The sequence below is a fragment of the Marmota flaviventris genome, chromosome 2, assembly GCF_047511675.1.
Source record: "Marmota flaviventris isolate mMarFla1 chromosome 2, mMarFla1.hap1, whole genome shotgun sequence".
NCBI lineage: Eukaryota > Metazoa > Chordata > Mammalia > Rodentia > Sciuridae > Marmota > Marmota flaviventris.
In genome coordinates, this window is record NC_092499.1 from 7262698 (window position 1) to 7279363 (window position 16666).

A 16666-nucleotide genomic window follows, 5' to 3' on the forward strand; every position below is an offset into this window, starting at 1 on the left:
AAATAATGAAACTGCAGATGCCTGTGCTAAATCCCAGCAGCTGAGGAATCCATCGTTTGCATCTGGAGGTCCAAATACAGATTTTTAGCAATTGACCATAAATCTGCCCTACTTAGAATTCAGATCATCGGGGTGGTCTGGACACAGGTCAGAGATGGGCTCTTTGCTCCTGTTCAGGGCTCCATTTCATTATGCTTGCGGGAAAGAGCGAGCGAGAGGGAGGTAGAGGGGCTTTGTGGCAAGTTCAAATGGTGAATGTTATTGCCACATCCATATTTTAGAAGCCATTGTTGTTTCAAAGATCCCAAAGGCTTAAAATCACAGTGAAATCATTTTTTTTTTAAAAGACCCGGATTAAACTAATATCAGAATGTGCAGCAATCCAGCCTCTCGGTTTTCCCTGGGTGGCATTAATTATCTTTTGTTGTAGCAAATTGTCTGCCTTGTAAATTGAGCCGAAAGAGCATCTTCAAGCCGATGCATGTTTTAATATGTACATAATGGAACAACTTTTAAACTTCCACGTTCTATAGAAATATTATTCCATCTTCAATAATGCGTCCTCAGTTAAAACTGTGGCGTGGAGCGTCATCGGTTCGCAGCCTTGGCCCTTCTCTATTAAACAGAAGGGAAGCCACTTCCATGTTTTCTAGGAGACAAGCTACCTTTGTTGAATTCACTCGAAAGCATACGTGGCTGTTTCTAAAACTACAAAACAACAGCTGAGCGCTCCCAGAGCCCTTTTGCTTTTCTAGCTCTAGAAGACATATCTGAAACAAGGTGTTGGCTGGTTTTTATTTTTATTTTTTGGTAAGCACCCCCTTGCAGCACCCTCATTAGCTGCGCCTTTCCGAGAGATGCTAGCCTGACTCATGCTTCTCTCTCCTCTGTTCTTCCAGAAGCCAGTGCTTCCCCCTCACTTCCTAGTGCATCACAGCACAGATAGGAGTTTTCAGAGCTGGGTTTGGGGTGGGGGAAGAGCTCTCCACTGAGTCAGACTTGTCTACAACTCCAGCTTAGCATTTACTGAAACTTCCTCTTTCTCAAACTGCTTAAGGATACAAACTAATTAATCCTCGCAGCCTCATAAAACCCTTGTTAGGAAGGTGATCATTATTGCCCCTCCCCATTTCCTATCACCAGACACCTCATTGTCGTTCCAGTTCCTAGCGACAGCGGCTGACAGCCAGAGTTGGAACTGAAAATTCCCTTCTGAATCCCAGTGCTTTCCCCAGATGAACCTTTTAAACTCCCTTTCTCTTCCTCGTCTATGCTCTAAATAAGGCAGGTTGACGGTCACCAGACCACACTGTGTGTGTGTGTGTGTGTGTGTGTGTGTGTGTTCCAAAAAGAGCTTTCCCCATCCAGCAAAATGGTCCCCTTTGCACTTTCAGTGAGACAATTTGGAGACACAATGACATGAGGGAATGCAGCAAAGAGACCCTTTTGTACACTACATGCCACATCCACACACACACCACAGCCACTCAGATCTCTGTATATGTGAGGGGTAAGGGTGGGATTTGGTGGAGTCTGATCACATACATGAACAATATTTCTCCCAAGCCGACCAACTGGGTGATGCCAGTCCCTACCAAATTTGAATTGATGACTCAACTAGAGAATTAAAATTAGCAAGGCAAGAAAATTCCAAATGAGGTGAGAAAGCTGTAGAAATAGTTCCAGATCCCCTAGTACCGAGCCATTCAATATCATTTCTGATGACAGGGACAGAGCTAGGAACATTCAATGTGGGTGTGAATCTTTTTCATATACGAGGAGCTGGGTAAGTATTTTTTAAGGAAAATAATACATGAATCAGGAGCAGTGAATTTGATTTAACCTCTTGCAGTCTGCAGAGATGGAGACAGCAGGCAATGGTGCTCCTTGGTTTCCTAGAGCCTGTTCACCCTTCAGGGAGCTAAACAACAGTCAGAAATCTGCTTGTGTTTCAAGACCTGGTATTACTTGTAGAAAAAAAATAAGAGGCAAACCACTCATGTTTTAACTAAAATGATGCTCTTCAATTCAGCACATAGAAAGAATCAACCAAACAGTGGTTGAATGGTAAGTTTTGTGGTCCTGCCGTTGCTATCAGGTGACAATACAAAACACCCCTTTTCCAATCCAGCAAAACCTTAATTGAGTGCTTGTGGCACCTAGACATTTGCTATAATTTTCAGAAATGGCATAAAATAATTCTAGAAGAGATGCCAGAAAGCTCAAAAGGCCTCTCTTGCCTCTTTATGCTTTTGGATTTGATAGCTCCTAAACATTCTAGAATCATAAGAAGAGAGATAAGGACCATATTAGGGACCTTATTGATATTCAGATAAATTTGATTTGCTTAGATCCTCCACTGTCATTTGCTTGGAAGTTAGAATAAGTCGATCCACTGATCAGATCAGCACATCACATTTATCCTCATCTTCACAGTCAAGAGTTTAGAGATCCGGAGGAAGAGAAACCAAGAGAGATGGTTTGCTTCTGAATTTGTCACATTCCTGTGAAAATAAAAAGGTTTGTTTTCTCTTTGCACAGATTTTTTTTTTTTAAGCACCAAAATGAAGCCTAAATTAATTTGGTAAGGTGCCCTTCTTAGGTCTTAACGTTGCTATAAAGTTTTCTGACTACATTTAAGAGGGAGGATCTTTGTTAAAAAGAAAACAACAAAAACAAATGAAATGTCAGTTTTCTTTCTGCAGAGACAGGAGGAGTTTCCATTTCTACTGACACTTCTTATCTTGATTCTTTCCAAATTTTAGTAAAGACATAAGATAAAATATAACAGCTCCCAAGGCAAAGATAACATTGTAGAAGCTCTAACAGGGCCCAACCTGCCGCTAAGTGTTGAGAATCATTCAAAGAATTTTAAACAAAAAGCTTGATTTGGGGATCATGAGTTTGCTCAATCTGCCCTCGCTGTATGACTTGTGACAGGCAGCACACCCAGGGCATGGCAATGGCCACACAAGTTAATAAAATTGCGCTATAATTTGGTGAAATGATTTTCGATGTCTGAACTATTCCTCTATAAAGAAACTATTCCCTTATCCCTTTTGAAGGGGCTGAGACCACGGAGGATTATCTGCTGGAATGCACTGGAAAGCTAGGGTGGGGAAAAAGCAGGGAAATATTTGTGAGTTCAAAAAGCTTTCTGACATCTGGTGTGTGTGTGTGTGTATGTGTAAAGATGGTTTAGAAAATGTGGCATTTATTTCCATCTGATTCCCGTCTGTGAGAAGTCCCAGAGCACAGTAGGCCTACAGCAGGTGCTGTAGAATTAATCCGAAGTTTCTTATTAGTTCAGAGCTGGGCTTGGGGTGAGGGAAGAGCTCTCCACTGAGTCAGACTTGTCTACAACTCCAGCTTAGTATTTACCCTGTTTCCTTAATTTTTTAAAGTTAGTGACCTGCACCCTTTTGCGGGGTCTAGTTGTGGCTTATTCTAACAAAGTCTTTGCAAATTAGGGGTGGGGGCTGCAGTGACCTCAGAAGGGTACCGGGTGCCCCCTCGCCGGCTTGGGGTCTCGAGGAAGGGGTGGGGCCTGCGCTGCGGGTCCAGCGCGGCCACCCCCTCCCTCCCCGCCCGCCGCCTGCTGTCTGCGCATCAAGAGCGGGAAACATTAGCGTGGGCCAGCTGCCGGAGCCGGGCGGGGTCTAGGGAGAGGTCAAGGTCGGCCGAGAGGCGGCTATTGATCCGGCTTGGAACGCGAGACAGCGAGCGCCGCAAGACTAAAGGGGGAGCTGTGAGACCAGACATTAACAGCTTTCAGCGCTAATGATGCCCGTGCCAGACGGGCAGAGGGAAAAAGAGGAGACTGGAGTGGCGGCGGGGATCGCTCGCTGCCTGCGCCAGGCCGCCTCCCGGGAGAGGAGGAGCAGGAGGAGGAGGAGGGGAAAGTGAAGGCGGAGGGCGAAGGGGCCAGCGCAGGGCTGGGCAGGGCAGGCTCTCCCCGGCTGCCGCGAGGTGGAGCGCGCCGGCGGGCGGCGGCGTGTCCGGCCCTGCGCCTGCCCGCCCGCGCGTCCCTCTTCCCGCCGTCGGGGCAGAGCGGGGCCAATGAGGAAGTGCTCTTTGGGTCAGTCCCGGCCCGCGCCGCCCCCTGCCCGCCACTTCCTGCCGGGGGTGGGGCAGGTGTGCCCCCTCCCCAGTCCCCGCAGCGCGACCGCGCGCGAGTTGGCAGCTGCAGCGGGGACCCCTGAGCTCCCTTGCGCAGCCGGGTGAGGGGCCCTCTTTCCTGAGAGGGCCTTCCCGCTTCCCGCAGCTACTGGCTGGGTTCCCTTTCCTTGTAATCAACCGCCGGAGGGTGAGGGTCATGTGTTGGGATTTCGCGCCTGGGGCCGCAGGCGGCGCAGGGCAGCTGGCACGCCGCGGCATTTGGAGTCCAGACCTGTCCCCGTTGCGGTGTGTGTCTTGGGCAAAGTGCTAAACCTCTCTGGGCTTCACATCTCCACTTCTCAGAAAAAGAGGGCTAATTGATCTCTTAAATCCAAGAGCCTGGGCGAATCGAGATGACCACTTTATGAATTTCTTAAGAAGTTTATTAAAGGTGGGTGTGGGCATTAAAAAAATGTGGCCACTTCATTGAAAAGATTTTCTTGGTGGGGCGGGATGGGAAGAGAGGGATGCACTTCTAGACTTTGGACCACGTGGAGGTGTGTGCGGTGGCGGGGGGTGGTGGTGGTGTAGTTGGGCAGCTGCGTGCATCCTGCTGGGCCGGGGGAGGAGAGGCAAACCCGCCCCTACCCTGCGTCACCACCCGCTCGGCCTCAGCCTCTTGTCCGCCGACCCTGCAGCCCACAGTCCGCAGAACTGCAAGCCACGACACATTTTATTGTTATTATTTTTGGGGAGGTGGGACGGGAAGAGAGCTTTTTCTGTCCAGACTCACTCGGTGCTGTGCGCTAAGTTGTTGCGGTCTCCCCACCCAAAGCCTTAATGAAGAACAAAAAGCCCAGGTGCCCCCAGAGGAAAAGGCCCCGAGGGAGGCGGCGAGCCTGGAGGCCTTGCCGCAGCTGGGTTGAGGCACCGGGTGGGGTGGGTGCCGCGGTGCTCACCCGCGAAGCCCTGCTGGAGCCAGGCCCCAACCCGCCCAGGCCGCCTACTGGCGAGACCAGAGAAACTCTGAGAAGGTAGAGGGGTCCAGACCTTTGGCACACCCAGCCCCGCAGGCGAGGTCATCAAATAGGATAAGTTGGCAGCGACGTGGGGAAGGGCGACGGGAGGGGCCGGTGTCCGCGGGGACTGCGGCCTGGCCTTGTCTGAGGGCCACGGACAGGCCCCCACAACTCCTCTTGTCCTCGCCGGCTGGAGATCAAACGGCTGACAAGGCAGCTGTGTCCTTCCCATTCTGACAGGCAATTTCAAGTCCTATCCTGGGCTGAGGAGCAGGGGGGAGGTGACTTCCAGGTTGCAGTGATTGTCAGAGGGGGGAAGGAGGAAGCTGGGGGGCCTCGTGGAATCACCCGTCTGCAGATATGTGGCCACACCCATTCCAGGGTCAGCAAGTCCAGATACCTCTCCCACGTGGAGTCCCCCCCCCCTTACCCCCATGCTTCTTGCAGACACTGGCATTAGGGGTGGGGCGGGATTGACCTCTAGGAGTTAATGAGGTTAGGGAGGGCAAAGATTTGGGTGAAAATCCCTTCTGCAATGGGACTCAAAAAAAGGTCTCAGATACCTGTACCCACACACCCCACGTGCTTTTGACCGTGGCCTCTTAGTATCCTTTATTTCATCCACTTCAATTTGCCAGTCTGTACACCAGGATTTATATGGAGACACTTTTTGGAAGTTTATCCTGATCCCCCAATAAAACAAAAGTAAAAGCAACCAAGCTACTTTTCCAGGGAAGCGAAGCGATTGATTACATCTCCTAGTTCTCAGGTGGACCCCAGCCTTTTCCCACAGCCCCCCTCCCCCAAGTCCGAAAGAGGTTTTGGGTGGGTGGGGACTCTCATTGATTCAATTTACTAAACTCACACAGCAACCCGCCCCCCTTCTCAGGGGGTCCTGCTCCCGGGAGGGGAAGTGGGTTGAGGAAGATTTTTCTTTTATATAAAAATATGCTGCCCACCACGCAACTCCCCTTCCCCCAGCTCTTGAGCAGCGGGTGCTCCGGGATAAGACCAGCGCACAAAAACGCGGTTTGCACGTGTGGCCGGCTTGGGCTGCGGGTGTGCGCACGGGCGAGTGTGTATGTGTATGTGTGCGCGCGCGCGTGTGTCTCTGTGTGCTTTCTTGTTCTCTTACAGGGTACAATGTTAAAAAGCCACCGCTAGTCGCCCCCAGTGCTCCGACTCTCTGGGTCTTTTTGTCTCTAGTGCAGATTAAACGTCACGTCCGCACTTGAACTTGAATTTTATCCCATTGTACAGAGGCAGCCCCAGCCATAGAGAGACCGAGAGCTCCCAGAGAACCCGGACTCCGCCATCTTCACGTTGCAATCTATAGCTCCCAGTCCGCGCCCGCACCGACCCAGGCGCACTGGGCGAGCCGCCCCTCAGCCCCGCTCCCCCTGGGCCTGCGGCGCCGGGGGAGCGCTGGGGAGCGCTCGCGGGGACTCGGCAGCCCCTCCGGCCGGCGCCAGCCTGCCAGGTGAACTGGGAAGCAGCCGCTCCTGGAGTCCCCCCAGAGCCTCGGAAGGGTCAATCTCCGAGAAAAAAACAGGCAGCCCGCAGAAAACCCAGAAACAACCGAACCGCGGCAGTTTTACATTGCTTTGGGTTTTTTGAGGGGGCGGGGTAAGGGGGTACGAGACAAGTCCCCAAGTTTTCTTTGCTTTTTCTTTTTCTTCTTCTTCTTCTTCTTTTTTTTTTTATTTGTTTGCATTTTTTTTCTTTCTCCCCTTCTGGTGGAAGTGCGCGTTCCACCTACCAGACCCTGAAAGAAAGTGTCAGGAGCCGGTGCAAAATCCGGTTTAAGTTCAAGAAGACATTTAGAAGTCCAAGAGGCCAAGCAGTTTGAAGAAGTGTAACAGATCTTTTTTCCTTCGAAAGAATATATATTTTACAGAGACCAGCCGGTCCGCGGCAAGCTACAGTTCTTCTTCTTCTTCTTTTTTTTTTTTTGCCTCTTTTTCTCATTTTAGATCGAGAGGTCTTTCTTGTTTTATTATTTTCTTTTTCTTTTTGCAAACAAAACAAAAAACATCATAGAAGAAAGAGCAAAATAAAGAAGAAGAGGAAAAAGAGAGGGCAAGAGAGGAAGGGGAAAAAAAAAAAAAAACCAACCCGGGCAGAGGAGGAGGCGCGGCGGCGCGGCGGCAGCGGCGGCGGCGGCGGCGGCGGCGGCTCAGACCCCCTCCCCGGCCCCCATCAGTGCAGCTCTCCGGGCGATGCCAGAATAGATGCCGGGGCAATGTCCCGCCGCAAACAGGGCAACCCGCAGCACTTGTCCCAGAGGGAGCTCATCACCCGTAAGTGTCTGCGGCGTGCGCGAGAGGGGCCGAAGAATGGGGCTCTGGGCGCCCGGAGCGGGGGACACCGAGCCCGGCGCAGCCAGGCCCGGCCGGGCGCCGGGGCCGCTCGCTGGCTGGCAGAGCCAGTGGTATCCTCCCGCAGCATGGTGGGGGGCGGGGGGCCAAAGGAAAGTTTCTTTGCAGCCGGGGAAGCCGGGGCGCTGCGCAGCCACATGCGCCTCGGGGTCAGGGGCCTGCGGAGCCGGCTCCGGGCCGGGGAGGGGGCGCGCAGGCTGGAGGAGGTGTGTGTGTGCTCGCCGAGCCCGGCTGGACGCTAGCCCCTCCGAGCGGCGTGTGTGGCGGCGGCGGCGCTGGTGGCGGGGTTTGGAGAGGAGGGGGAGGGGGCTGGGGGAGCGGAGGGGGAGGGGGGAGCCGGGAAGTGGGGAAAAGTTGGCGAGCGCGTGGGTCCGCGCTGACGGCGCGGGCGGAGGAGACTGGGGTGCGCTTCGGCCTGGGGGAACCGCTGAGCGAGGGGTGGCCGCCGGCTCCCGGTTCTCGGTCGCTGAGCCCAGGCCGGCAGGGCGCCGGCCACGCCGGTCCTAGGATTCCGTAGTCGCCTTTCCCTCCCCTCCGCTGGCTATTTGCAAAAGAATCCAGCTGCGCGGCTGTTTGCCTGGCACAAGCGCCCCCCTCCCCATTTCCCCACCTCCGTCTCCTGGGACGGTCTTGCCCGATTTCCCCCACTCCAAAAGGGGAAAAAAAATGGTGGTGGGGGTGGGAATTGGGGTTGGTGAAAAATCCCCGCCACGGTGAAAAAAAAAAAGGTTGTCAGGAGTGGGAAGAGAGGGATGCGCCTGTAAAATAGTAAAATTAAAAAAAAAATTAAAAAGGAAGAAGAAAAAAAAGAGGCCTATCAATCTCTTATCCATCTATCTCAGTATCTTTCATCTTCCCTATCTAAATAAACAAGGCAGGTCGCAGCGGAAATCCACCGAATGAAATCGTGTGGATTTCAAGCAAGTGGCGGGGCGTGCAGAGTCAGGCAGCGGGTCAGACACGCAGCAGTTTCCAAGGCTCCAGCTGGGTTTATTTAGAAAAGAAAAATCGCGAGCGCGAGCGGCCCAGGTACGATGTTCCCGCTCTGTTGCACAGGGAAGGTCCGCCCGCATCGCTCCCAGCCCGCCGCAGCCCGCCGGGGACTCTTCCTCACGGCGCGCGAACATTTCCCCGCCGTTCCTTTCTGTCGCGGTGCCTGGGTCGCCGTTGCTTTTTTATTTATTTTTTTATTGCAATGGAAATAAAACATCCTCTGGGTGTCATCGAGACCGGAGACGAGTTGTATTCCTGCAGTCCTCCGCTCACCTCGCCAGGCTGGGGCCGTGCTCCGGTTCAGAGCTGGAGAGGGCTGCGCGCTCAGCCGCCGCCGAGGACTGGCTGCCGGGCGGCCGAGAGCCGAATATTTATGTTATATTTTAAAAAATTTAAATAAATAAATAAATATATAAAGGGGTTCTCCCCTCCCCTGAAAACCCAGCATAGGAGCCATCTGCTCGGAGCAATTGCTGTTGCCATCTCTCCTTTGTTACAGCAGATACATTAGTAAGAATTTGTGGATTTATTATTATTTTGGGGGGGGGGAGGAATAGATATTAATGTGAGCTTCTTGGGAGAGGAATGCCTTTTTGGAGGGAGGGAAGAGGACTTCTCTTTTTTTTTTTCCCCCCCGCTATTGTAACATCAAAGAAGAGTCGCTGGTTGCATTTAAAACAAAATGTTTTGCAACCAGATTTGAGCGTGGTTTGATCAAGGTCCTTTTCGCCAGTTGACATTTCGTTCCTTCACCAAGCCGCAGCAGCAATTGCTTATGCTTATTCTACAACTCCCCCCGCTTTAGATGGGGTGGTTGTTAAAACGTCTATACTTGCAGACGCCTAATTTCTCCAGGAGGCAATTTGCCCCACGGAGCCTCTGTATAATTGCAAGGGTTGTTTTTGAGGAGGGGGAGTAGGGGGGTGGGGAAGGGGGAGATGTTGGGGGTGCATTGCCGAGCTGGCAGCCGAGACAGGAACCAGGAGCCTTTGCAGTTGTGTGTGAGGGGAAAGAGGCAGGTAGGTTTGCCTGCTTTTGCTCTCCACTCTCCTGGCATTCCTGGGAAGTCAGGAGAAAACCCTGGGCAGGAGGACTGGTGGCAGCTGGGCATGGGGGCGAGGGGTGCCTGGTGCAACATCCTTCCATCTGGGGAAAGCCACTGATGATACTGGAGCAGGGGCAGCGAGGGAAAGAGAAGCAAAGAAGGGTGGTGGGTAGAAAGAGGGGACGGAGATGAGGGCGTGAAGCAGTCTGCCTGCCTTCCAGGGGCACAGGGAGTCCTGGTTTGTGCAGGGGTTTAAGCAGGGAGAGTGGTCCAACCAGTTCTCAGACAAGGCTACTTATTATCCAAAAGCAGCTGGCTTTTCTGCCTGTCCTGTGTCACCCGGGAGGTGGGAGCTAGCAGGGGAAGGCAAGAATCAGAGGCAGTTGAGGCTGCCTGGCCTGGGGATTTGCCTTTCTCCAGACTGTAGAGGAGCCTTAGGGTGCTCTGGAGCTCAGGCTAGCAAAGCAGGTGCCCTTGCAAATCCCACCTGGTGTTACCATTTGAGATTTTTAAATATGAAAGAAACCACCTAAAACGAATGTAGCCTGATCAGTAGCCTGATCAGTTGGGCGGCAGCCTGCGGGCCTGTGGGGCAGCAGCCTTAGGTTCTTTAGGGATGATGCAACTTGGGCTAACTGATGGCCTGGGAAACCAGAAGAGCACACAAACAGCATCCGTGTTCTTGGTCAGGGGTAAGGAGAGGGGCTCCATAATGAGTTAGTTCAATTTACAGACAGGACTGGTGGGGAGAAGAGCAAGGTAGGAGAGAGTGAGGGAGACAGCTGGAAATGAAAACCTGGGCTTCTGGTTTGTTTCAAATGTTTGACCTAGATGAATATAGCTTTTAAAACTGGAGGACAGTCACAGCCATTAATAAAAACAAACACAAAACAACACAGTAACAATAGTGAGAGAGGATGAAAGGGGGGGGGGCGGCGGCTGACCAGGCAGCGAGAAGGACCCAGAGCCGGCCGTGCTAGACAGGGCCAGGGTGAAGGGAAATGTACTCAAATCCTTGGAGGGGCTGGAGGCTGTCTGAAGAAACTGAATAAACCAAGATGTCCATGATAAATTATGTGACCTCAATTAAGGTGAATTTTCAGCAACCCACCAACAGGTTTCCTCGGAAGATCAATAATTTTCGGTATGAATTCATGATTTTGCAAAACAGAGACCCAGGATTTGACAGGGAAGTTAGGCTAACTGTTTTAATTCCACGGTCGCCTTTTAAATTAGCTTTTGCTGTAACTGTATGTTTTGAAGGTGGCTGTGCTTACAATTACCCTAACTCCCTAGAGGATGGTATATCTACAATGGTCCACTTATCTTTCAAAACTGGGCCTCTGATAAATTTCATAAGACATGGGCCCTCCTTTTCTTCTGTTATTATTATTTTTTTTCTTTTTTGGTAGTTGGGTGGGGACAGTGAAGTTTGTCTCCCTTCTGCACAGAAGGGAACCCCATATCATTAGAAGTGTGATATGTCAGCTGCTTCGATTCCACGGGAGAATAAGAACGTGCTCATGCAAGGTGTTATGCCAGGCTGGTTTTATTCATTTGTAATTCACACCTGAGAGAAAACAGTCGTGAGCATATTTTAACAACTCCTAATATTTTTAAAGGGTATTTTTTTCCTACCTGAAGATTTTGTACTTAGGCATATTTCTTTTTTTTGGGGGGTGGGGTGGGGAGTGTTGTTATCTGCCTCAGCCTTGATATTGGTGGTTCTGCTTGGCCTTCAGAATATTTTATACCCAAAAAGAAACCATTTCTCCAGTTCTAGGGCAAACACGGTTGTGTCTAGAAGCGGGCCTTAGAAGCATCCAAGGGGGCTGGGATCAGAGGGTTGGGTGAGATGCACTGGTGACCACTGTGTAGACCCAGGGGGTTTTCCTTGATCGAACAGGGGGCCAATTTTGGGTGCATTTGACAGTAATTAGAATGATGTCTCAGGGGAAATGAAGCATGTAAACAGTCCGATTGCGGATCCCGGTTTCCGACTGAGGAGCGAGCATACCAGTTTCCAGGGCCTTATCAGCAGGGCACTCCTGGCTCTGTCTTACAGGCCACACGGCTTGTACCGTGCCTTCCCTTCGCCCCGTGCATCTCCTATCCCGATTGCTTTGCATTCTCTGTTGTTTGTTGTGATAAAATACTTTCCAAAATAAACTTTCAGTGGAATTGGCTTTTGGTTCATGGCAAGCCTGAAATACCGAGCTTCGCCTAGCGCCGCTCGGCAGCTAGGGGGAGCTCGGTGCCCGTGTCATGGCTGGTGGCGCCCCTGCTACAATGGCTAGGAATGGGCTTCCATCAGCAGCCGGCAGTTTACGTTGCTGCAAAATGTCTTAAGTGTGAAGTTGTAATATTGATTTTCCTGTAGAGATTCGTGCAGGACAAAATGAGAATATAAGTTTGAGAAATCTATTTTCAAGCCATCGCCATTGATTTACAAGCCTTTCCTTGGCAGATGGAGGTATTTTCTTTTTCTTTAATTTTCTTTTTCTTCTTTTCTTTCTTTCTTGCATTTTTTTTTAACAATTAAAATTATTAGTTTTGGATGAGTGTGTTTTCCTGATTTATCTGTGGTCTTGACATTCTGAAAATGACACTCTGTTGTTAAGGCATTTGTGATCCAGCTGGGGGGTCGGGAAGAGGGTTCATCATTTTGAGTAAGGCGCACCGTCTCTTTCTGGGTTGCATGTTACAGATCTGGGGACACAGAGAATCGCTCCATTGGGGAGTTTTGTACCTAAAACAGTTTGATGAATGGAAATCCTTTTAGCTCAGAGTTTATAACACTTGGGTTCTCAATTCCACTTATTAGGTAATGCTCCCCCTGTACTGGAGGAAATAGCACTATTCCCCAAAGATATCAGATGCCAACTCAAATAATGTGCTAAACTTTGTTTAGAAGGAGCATGTGCTTGCCAGGGCCCCTGTTGGAGACCTTTCACCCCAGGCAATGCCCTTCATGGATGGCATGTAATGAGACCGTCCCCCCCTACAACATGTCATTTAGTGCTGGGGAAGATGCATGCTTTGGTCATGGGATTTTTAGGTCTATACCGTCTTCTTTACCAAGCTGGACAAATCTGCAGACAGCACAGTCAGCCTGAATCTGATGCTCGAATTCAGTACGTGAGCAGAAGAGGTTGCCCTGTGACAGGAAAGAGTGCTTTATTCTAACCTGAAAGAGAGATAAATTAGGTCAGACAAAAGCCGAGTGCTGTCATCGGCTGGAGAAAGAGGGCCAGCCATTTATCTGATGATTTCTCTACTTCAGTTAATGTTCGAATGGAGCCGGTTGTAAGCATATAGCGACAGCAAGCTCTCTGGACAACTTAGGGAGGAAGAGCCACCGTCACCTCTGGAAGGCTCCGGCCCAGCAGTGGCCTCTGGCCTGCAGAAGACTGTTAAGAAAATTCAGTTTAGAAATCCCCAGTCCTTTGCCTTGGAACCTGGGGAGCTCGCAGGCTGTGGCTGAGCCCTGACCACAGGCATGACAGTGCACATAAGACAATAAGGAGGACTGGAGGGATGGGTCAGGGTCTTGTCCTTTGAGGACTCTCTCCACTCATCTCCAGGGGCTGAAAGGAGGACCCTCTGGCTGCCTGATTGGGCCTCACCTTAAGCTGAAACTCTCTAAGGACTTTGGCTTCTGGTGTTACATCTGGGGAGGACAAGGGGAAAATAAACGCTCTCAGGGGACCATGCTCTGCACGGCACGGCACGGCCAAGTTACTGATTCTGGCCGAGGGACCCTCTCTGAAGACGGAGCTAGTTGTAGACACACTCATGTACATTTTAATGGGACAGAGGTATGGAAGAATGTATGGGGAGGTGCTGACCCAGGGATGAACATCAGTGTCTTCCAGCTGCCGACTGGCTTTGTCACTTTGCAGTACGGTTTATTTACTCACATGATCCAACCTGGGGTCTTGTGTGTTCTGTCTTTTCCCTGCTCCCTGATCCCGCAAATCTGCCTTCCCGCCCCAGGGAGCCAAACATTGGTGATATCGTTCACATTTTTTCTCCCTGCTTCTCGGGAACAACCGTTTGTTCACCGCCTGCCTCCCTTGAGCAGTAGGTTTTCCCAGGATGTGTATGCAAAGCCCGAGAGCAGGCTATTTGGAGACGCGCGAAAGCACAGGGACACACGTCTTGTGTCTGTCTTCTTCATGAGCTGATGGAGGGGGTGAGCAGAGTGGCCTCGCTCTTACTGGTAAAAGTGACACTAGATCGGGGTTTGATAAATAGTGCTAGATTCATGGGGACTTGGGTCCAGCATTTTGACATATGCAAGTTTTCTGTGTAGTTGCTGAAATTCAAGAAATTCATTGTTTTTTTTTTTTTTTCCTCTGTGGCAGCTGATAATTTGCCTGGGTGTTGAATTAGCCAGCCCGAGCTATTTTACTGTAATGAAATCCCAGACCACACAAAATTAAGTAACTTCAAAGTAAAAAGAGGGGGAAAAAATCCTCTGTTTTTCCATAACTTTTTTATGACCCCCTTCCACTGAACTGCTAAAATACAAATCCATTTGTGAAACATTCTAATGAGTCTTGTAACATGCAAGGCTGACTCAAGAAAGTCCAATGCCAATGTTATTGTGATTAACATGTGCCGCAAATGGATGCACTGTTTAGAATTTTTTTAGAAATGGGGTCATGTTGAAATTTCTACCTTGGAAACGAGATGTTGGAAGCAGCTCTTGCCCTCGTGATGTTGCTGTCGGCCTCTGAGAATCTGAATTCTTCCAGTCCAAGCCTCGTGGTCCAGGGGCCCTTATGGAAGTCCTTTGAAAAAGGACTGGCACCTTTGAAAAAGCATGATGTTAAATAAAACAAATCTCTTCATTTGGCCACAAAGAATGCTTTTGTGTCACATCATTATGAGCCCCATTGTGGCTCTGAGATTTAAGGAATTTGCAGTTTTGTAGAAGAATGTGTTAAGAAGGTGTTCTATAGTGGGAAATTGTTTTTTTCTACCCTCCTTTAAGGAAGTGTTTTACTCAAAACATGGGACACTTCATTCTTTGGTGTTGAGGATTTAATCTTTCATTTGTAGCCTTTAAGTAAGGATCTGTGCATATTCGGGATGTGGCTTCCTTATTGGTTTGTTCCTTTTTTTCTGATTTAGGGTTGATAAGACCCAGATTCCTGAGCTCAGTTTTTGGGGTTCTGGACAACTAAGTGCAGTGGGGAGGGGAGGAAGCTGGACTAAGCCTGTGGAACACCCCTGGGTATTTTGTAAGGAACTGTTCTTCATCTGTCCAAAACTAGGCTGGCGTTTCCCAGGACTGTCTGTGTGCACGGGCTTCTCCCTTGCACCACTCAATGTTCCACTCAAGTTTATTGACAATGTGAGTGAGGTTCTTTTTCCCTGTAGCCACAACCTCTTCACTGATCAGGAGTTCCTTGTTTCTTGGACTGGGGGCTTGGGCCACACCTTTCCCCACTGGCCACGTGAGCAGGAGCCTGGTCATCCTTCCAGAGGGGGGAACCTGACCCAAGTTGGTGACCATGTTTTGCACTGGCTGCCTGCTGTGTATCTTCTTCCCAGATGTCATAATGGTGAACATTTTATTTCAAGGCCTGTGCTGTGGTTGGCTTAGAGTGGACGGGGTGGTGGCCTTGGTATGCAGCTGTCCCTCCATGGATGTGGTCATTGGAGGGTCTCGGGAAGGCACAGGGCTTTGACACCCAGAACAGGTTGGACTCTGCAGTTCACTGAGCATGGTCAGGGTGCAGAGGGCTCCTCCACATAATGCTTCCTGCTTCAGACCCTGCCTGGCCGTGCCCCCTGGCTGCTCCCCTCCTCCCTTCTTCATGTCCTAACCCTGCGCGGCCCTGCGTGGACATCCTTCCCAGCACGTCTCGCTCTGCCTCCGTCTCGGCCTCTGCCAGGCTTTATCATCCCCTCAGCTGGGAGAACTTCATGAAATCTCTTGTCCTGCCTTTGGAGCATCATCTGGTCATAGGTTATTTTCTACACCAAGAATTGATTCCTGCTCTCTCCCATCCACCCACTTCTTGCCCCTCCCCATGGTTGTTATTTTCCCTTGGATCCAATAAATTAAAAATTGATGGCAGCTCAGAAAGTGTTGTGCTCTGTCGCGTGCGCGCCTTGGTGGCGTTTCAGTGTCGCCTGGAGTCTCAGTCCCTCCCTGAACGTTCACAGCGAAGAGAATAAAAAGATCCCTTTGCAGATTACTGCTAAGCAAGGGCTTGCTAGCAGAGGCTGCGACTTCGTAGGAAGCAGGTGCAAAGTCTCCTCGGTGCAGAGCTCGGGCGACGGATGCTCAACATCTCTTGTAAACACGAGTACACATCACGATGGCGGCTGTGACGTTGGCGGCACACGGGTTTAAGAGCCTGGTGCATCTCTCCTCACCCCTCCCTCCCACCCCCCATCATCAAAACAATAATTCTGCCTGGATTTCTTCTGTACTGTGGGTTAGCCATTAAAGATAGAGATTTGGATTTGAATTGACACAGAGTGAAGGGGAACAGGAGCCTATGTGCTGTATATGTGGCAGGGCACGTGTGTGTGTGTGTGTGTGTGTGTGTGTGTGTGTGTGGTGTGCCCACATGTATGGAGCCGTGCACATGCCCTGTACTCTGGGGACAGCAGGTGATCGACCTCTTGGCTGGAATTCCCCGTAGGGCAGGTACAGGGGTGGTGGTTAGAGATGGACCCGGTCGGGTGGGGCCCCAGGAGCCCAGTATGTGGGGAAAGAACTCGCCAGGTGAGGCCTTGCTGAGCCCTCAAAGGGCCCCTGTTAACCTTGTCTCTGCGTTTCTGCCTTCTGCCCCAAATTCCTTCCCAGCAGAGCTGCGACATGGGGAAGTTTGTCTTGGGATCAAGTGCTCCCCCTCCACTTAACAACGATGCCCATTATTATTTGTGAAGCTTGATTTCATTGCTTCTAAACGCGTTTACCAGCTGGAAGGAGGCCTAGCCTTGTAAATAAAATGTGGTTTTGTTGTAAAAGAAAACTCTGTGTGTGTGTGTGTGTGTGTGTGTGTGACACATGCATGTGCCTAAGGAAATATATATTTGTTCATACACTTTAGGGCTGAACATTTCAGAAGCCTCCTCAGCCCTCTGATTTCTGACATTTGAGCCAGTTG

The 16666-nt window shown here is 50.5% G+C and overlaps 1 protein-coding gene across 4 annotated transcripts in view; it reads left to right on the top strand.

The window, feature by feature from the left end:
• Nucleotides 1-7285: 7285 nt before the first annotated feature.
• The window catches only part of Bcl11b (BCL11 transcription factor B), a 91084-nt gene continuing 81703 nt past the window's right edge, over nt 7286-16666 (top strand). For all 4 annotated transcript variants that reach the window (XM_027946553.2, XM_027946555.2, XM_027946554.2 and 1 more), the window contains exon 1: nt 7286-7417. In XM_027946553.2, the coding sequence (XP_027802354.1) occupies nt 7360-7417 (58 nt within the window). In that variant the 5' untranslated portion in view covers nt 7286-7359. The remainder of the gene's footprint in view (nt 7418-16666) is intronic.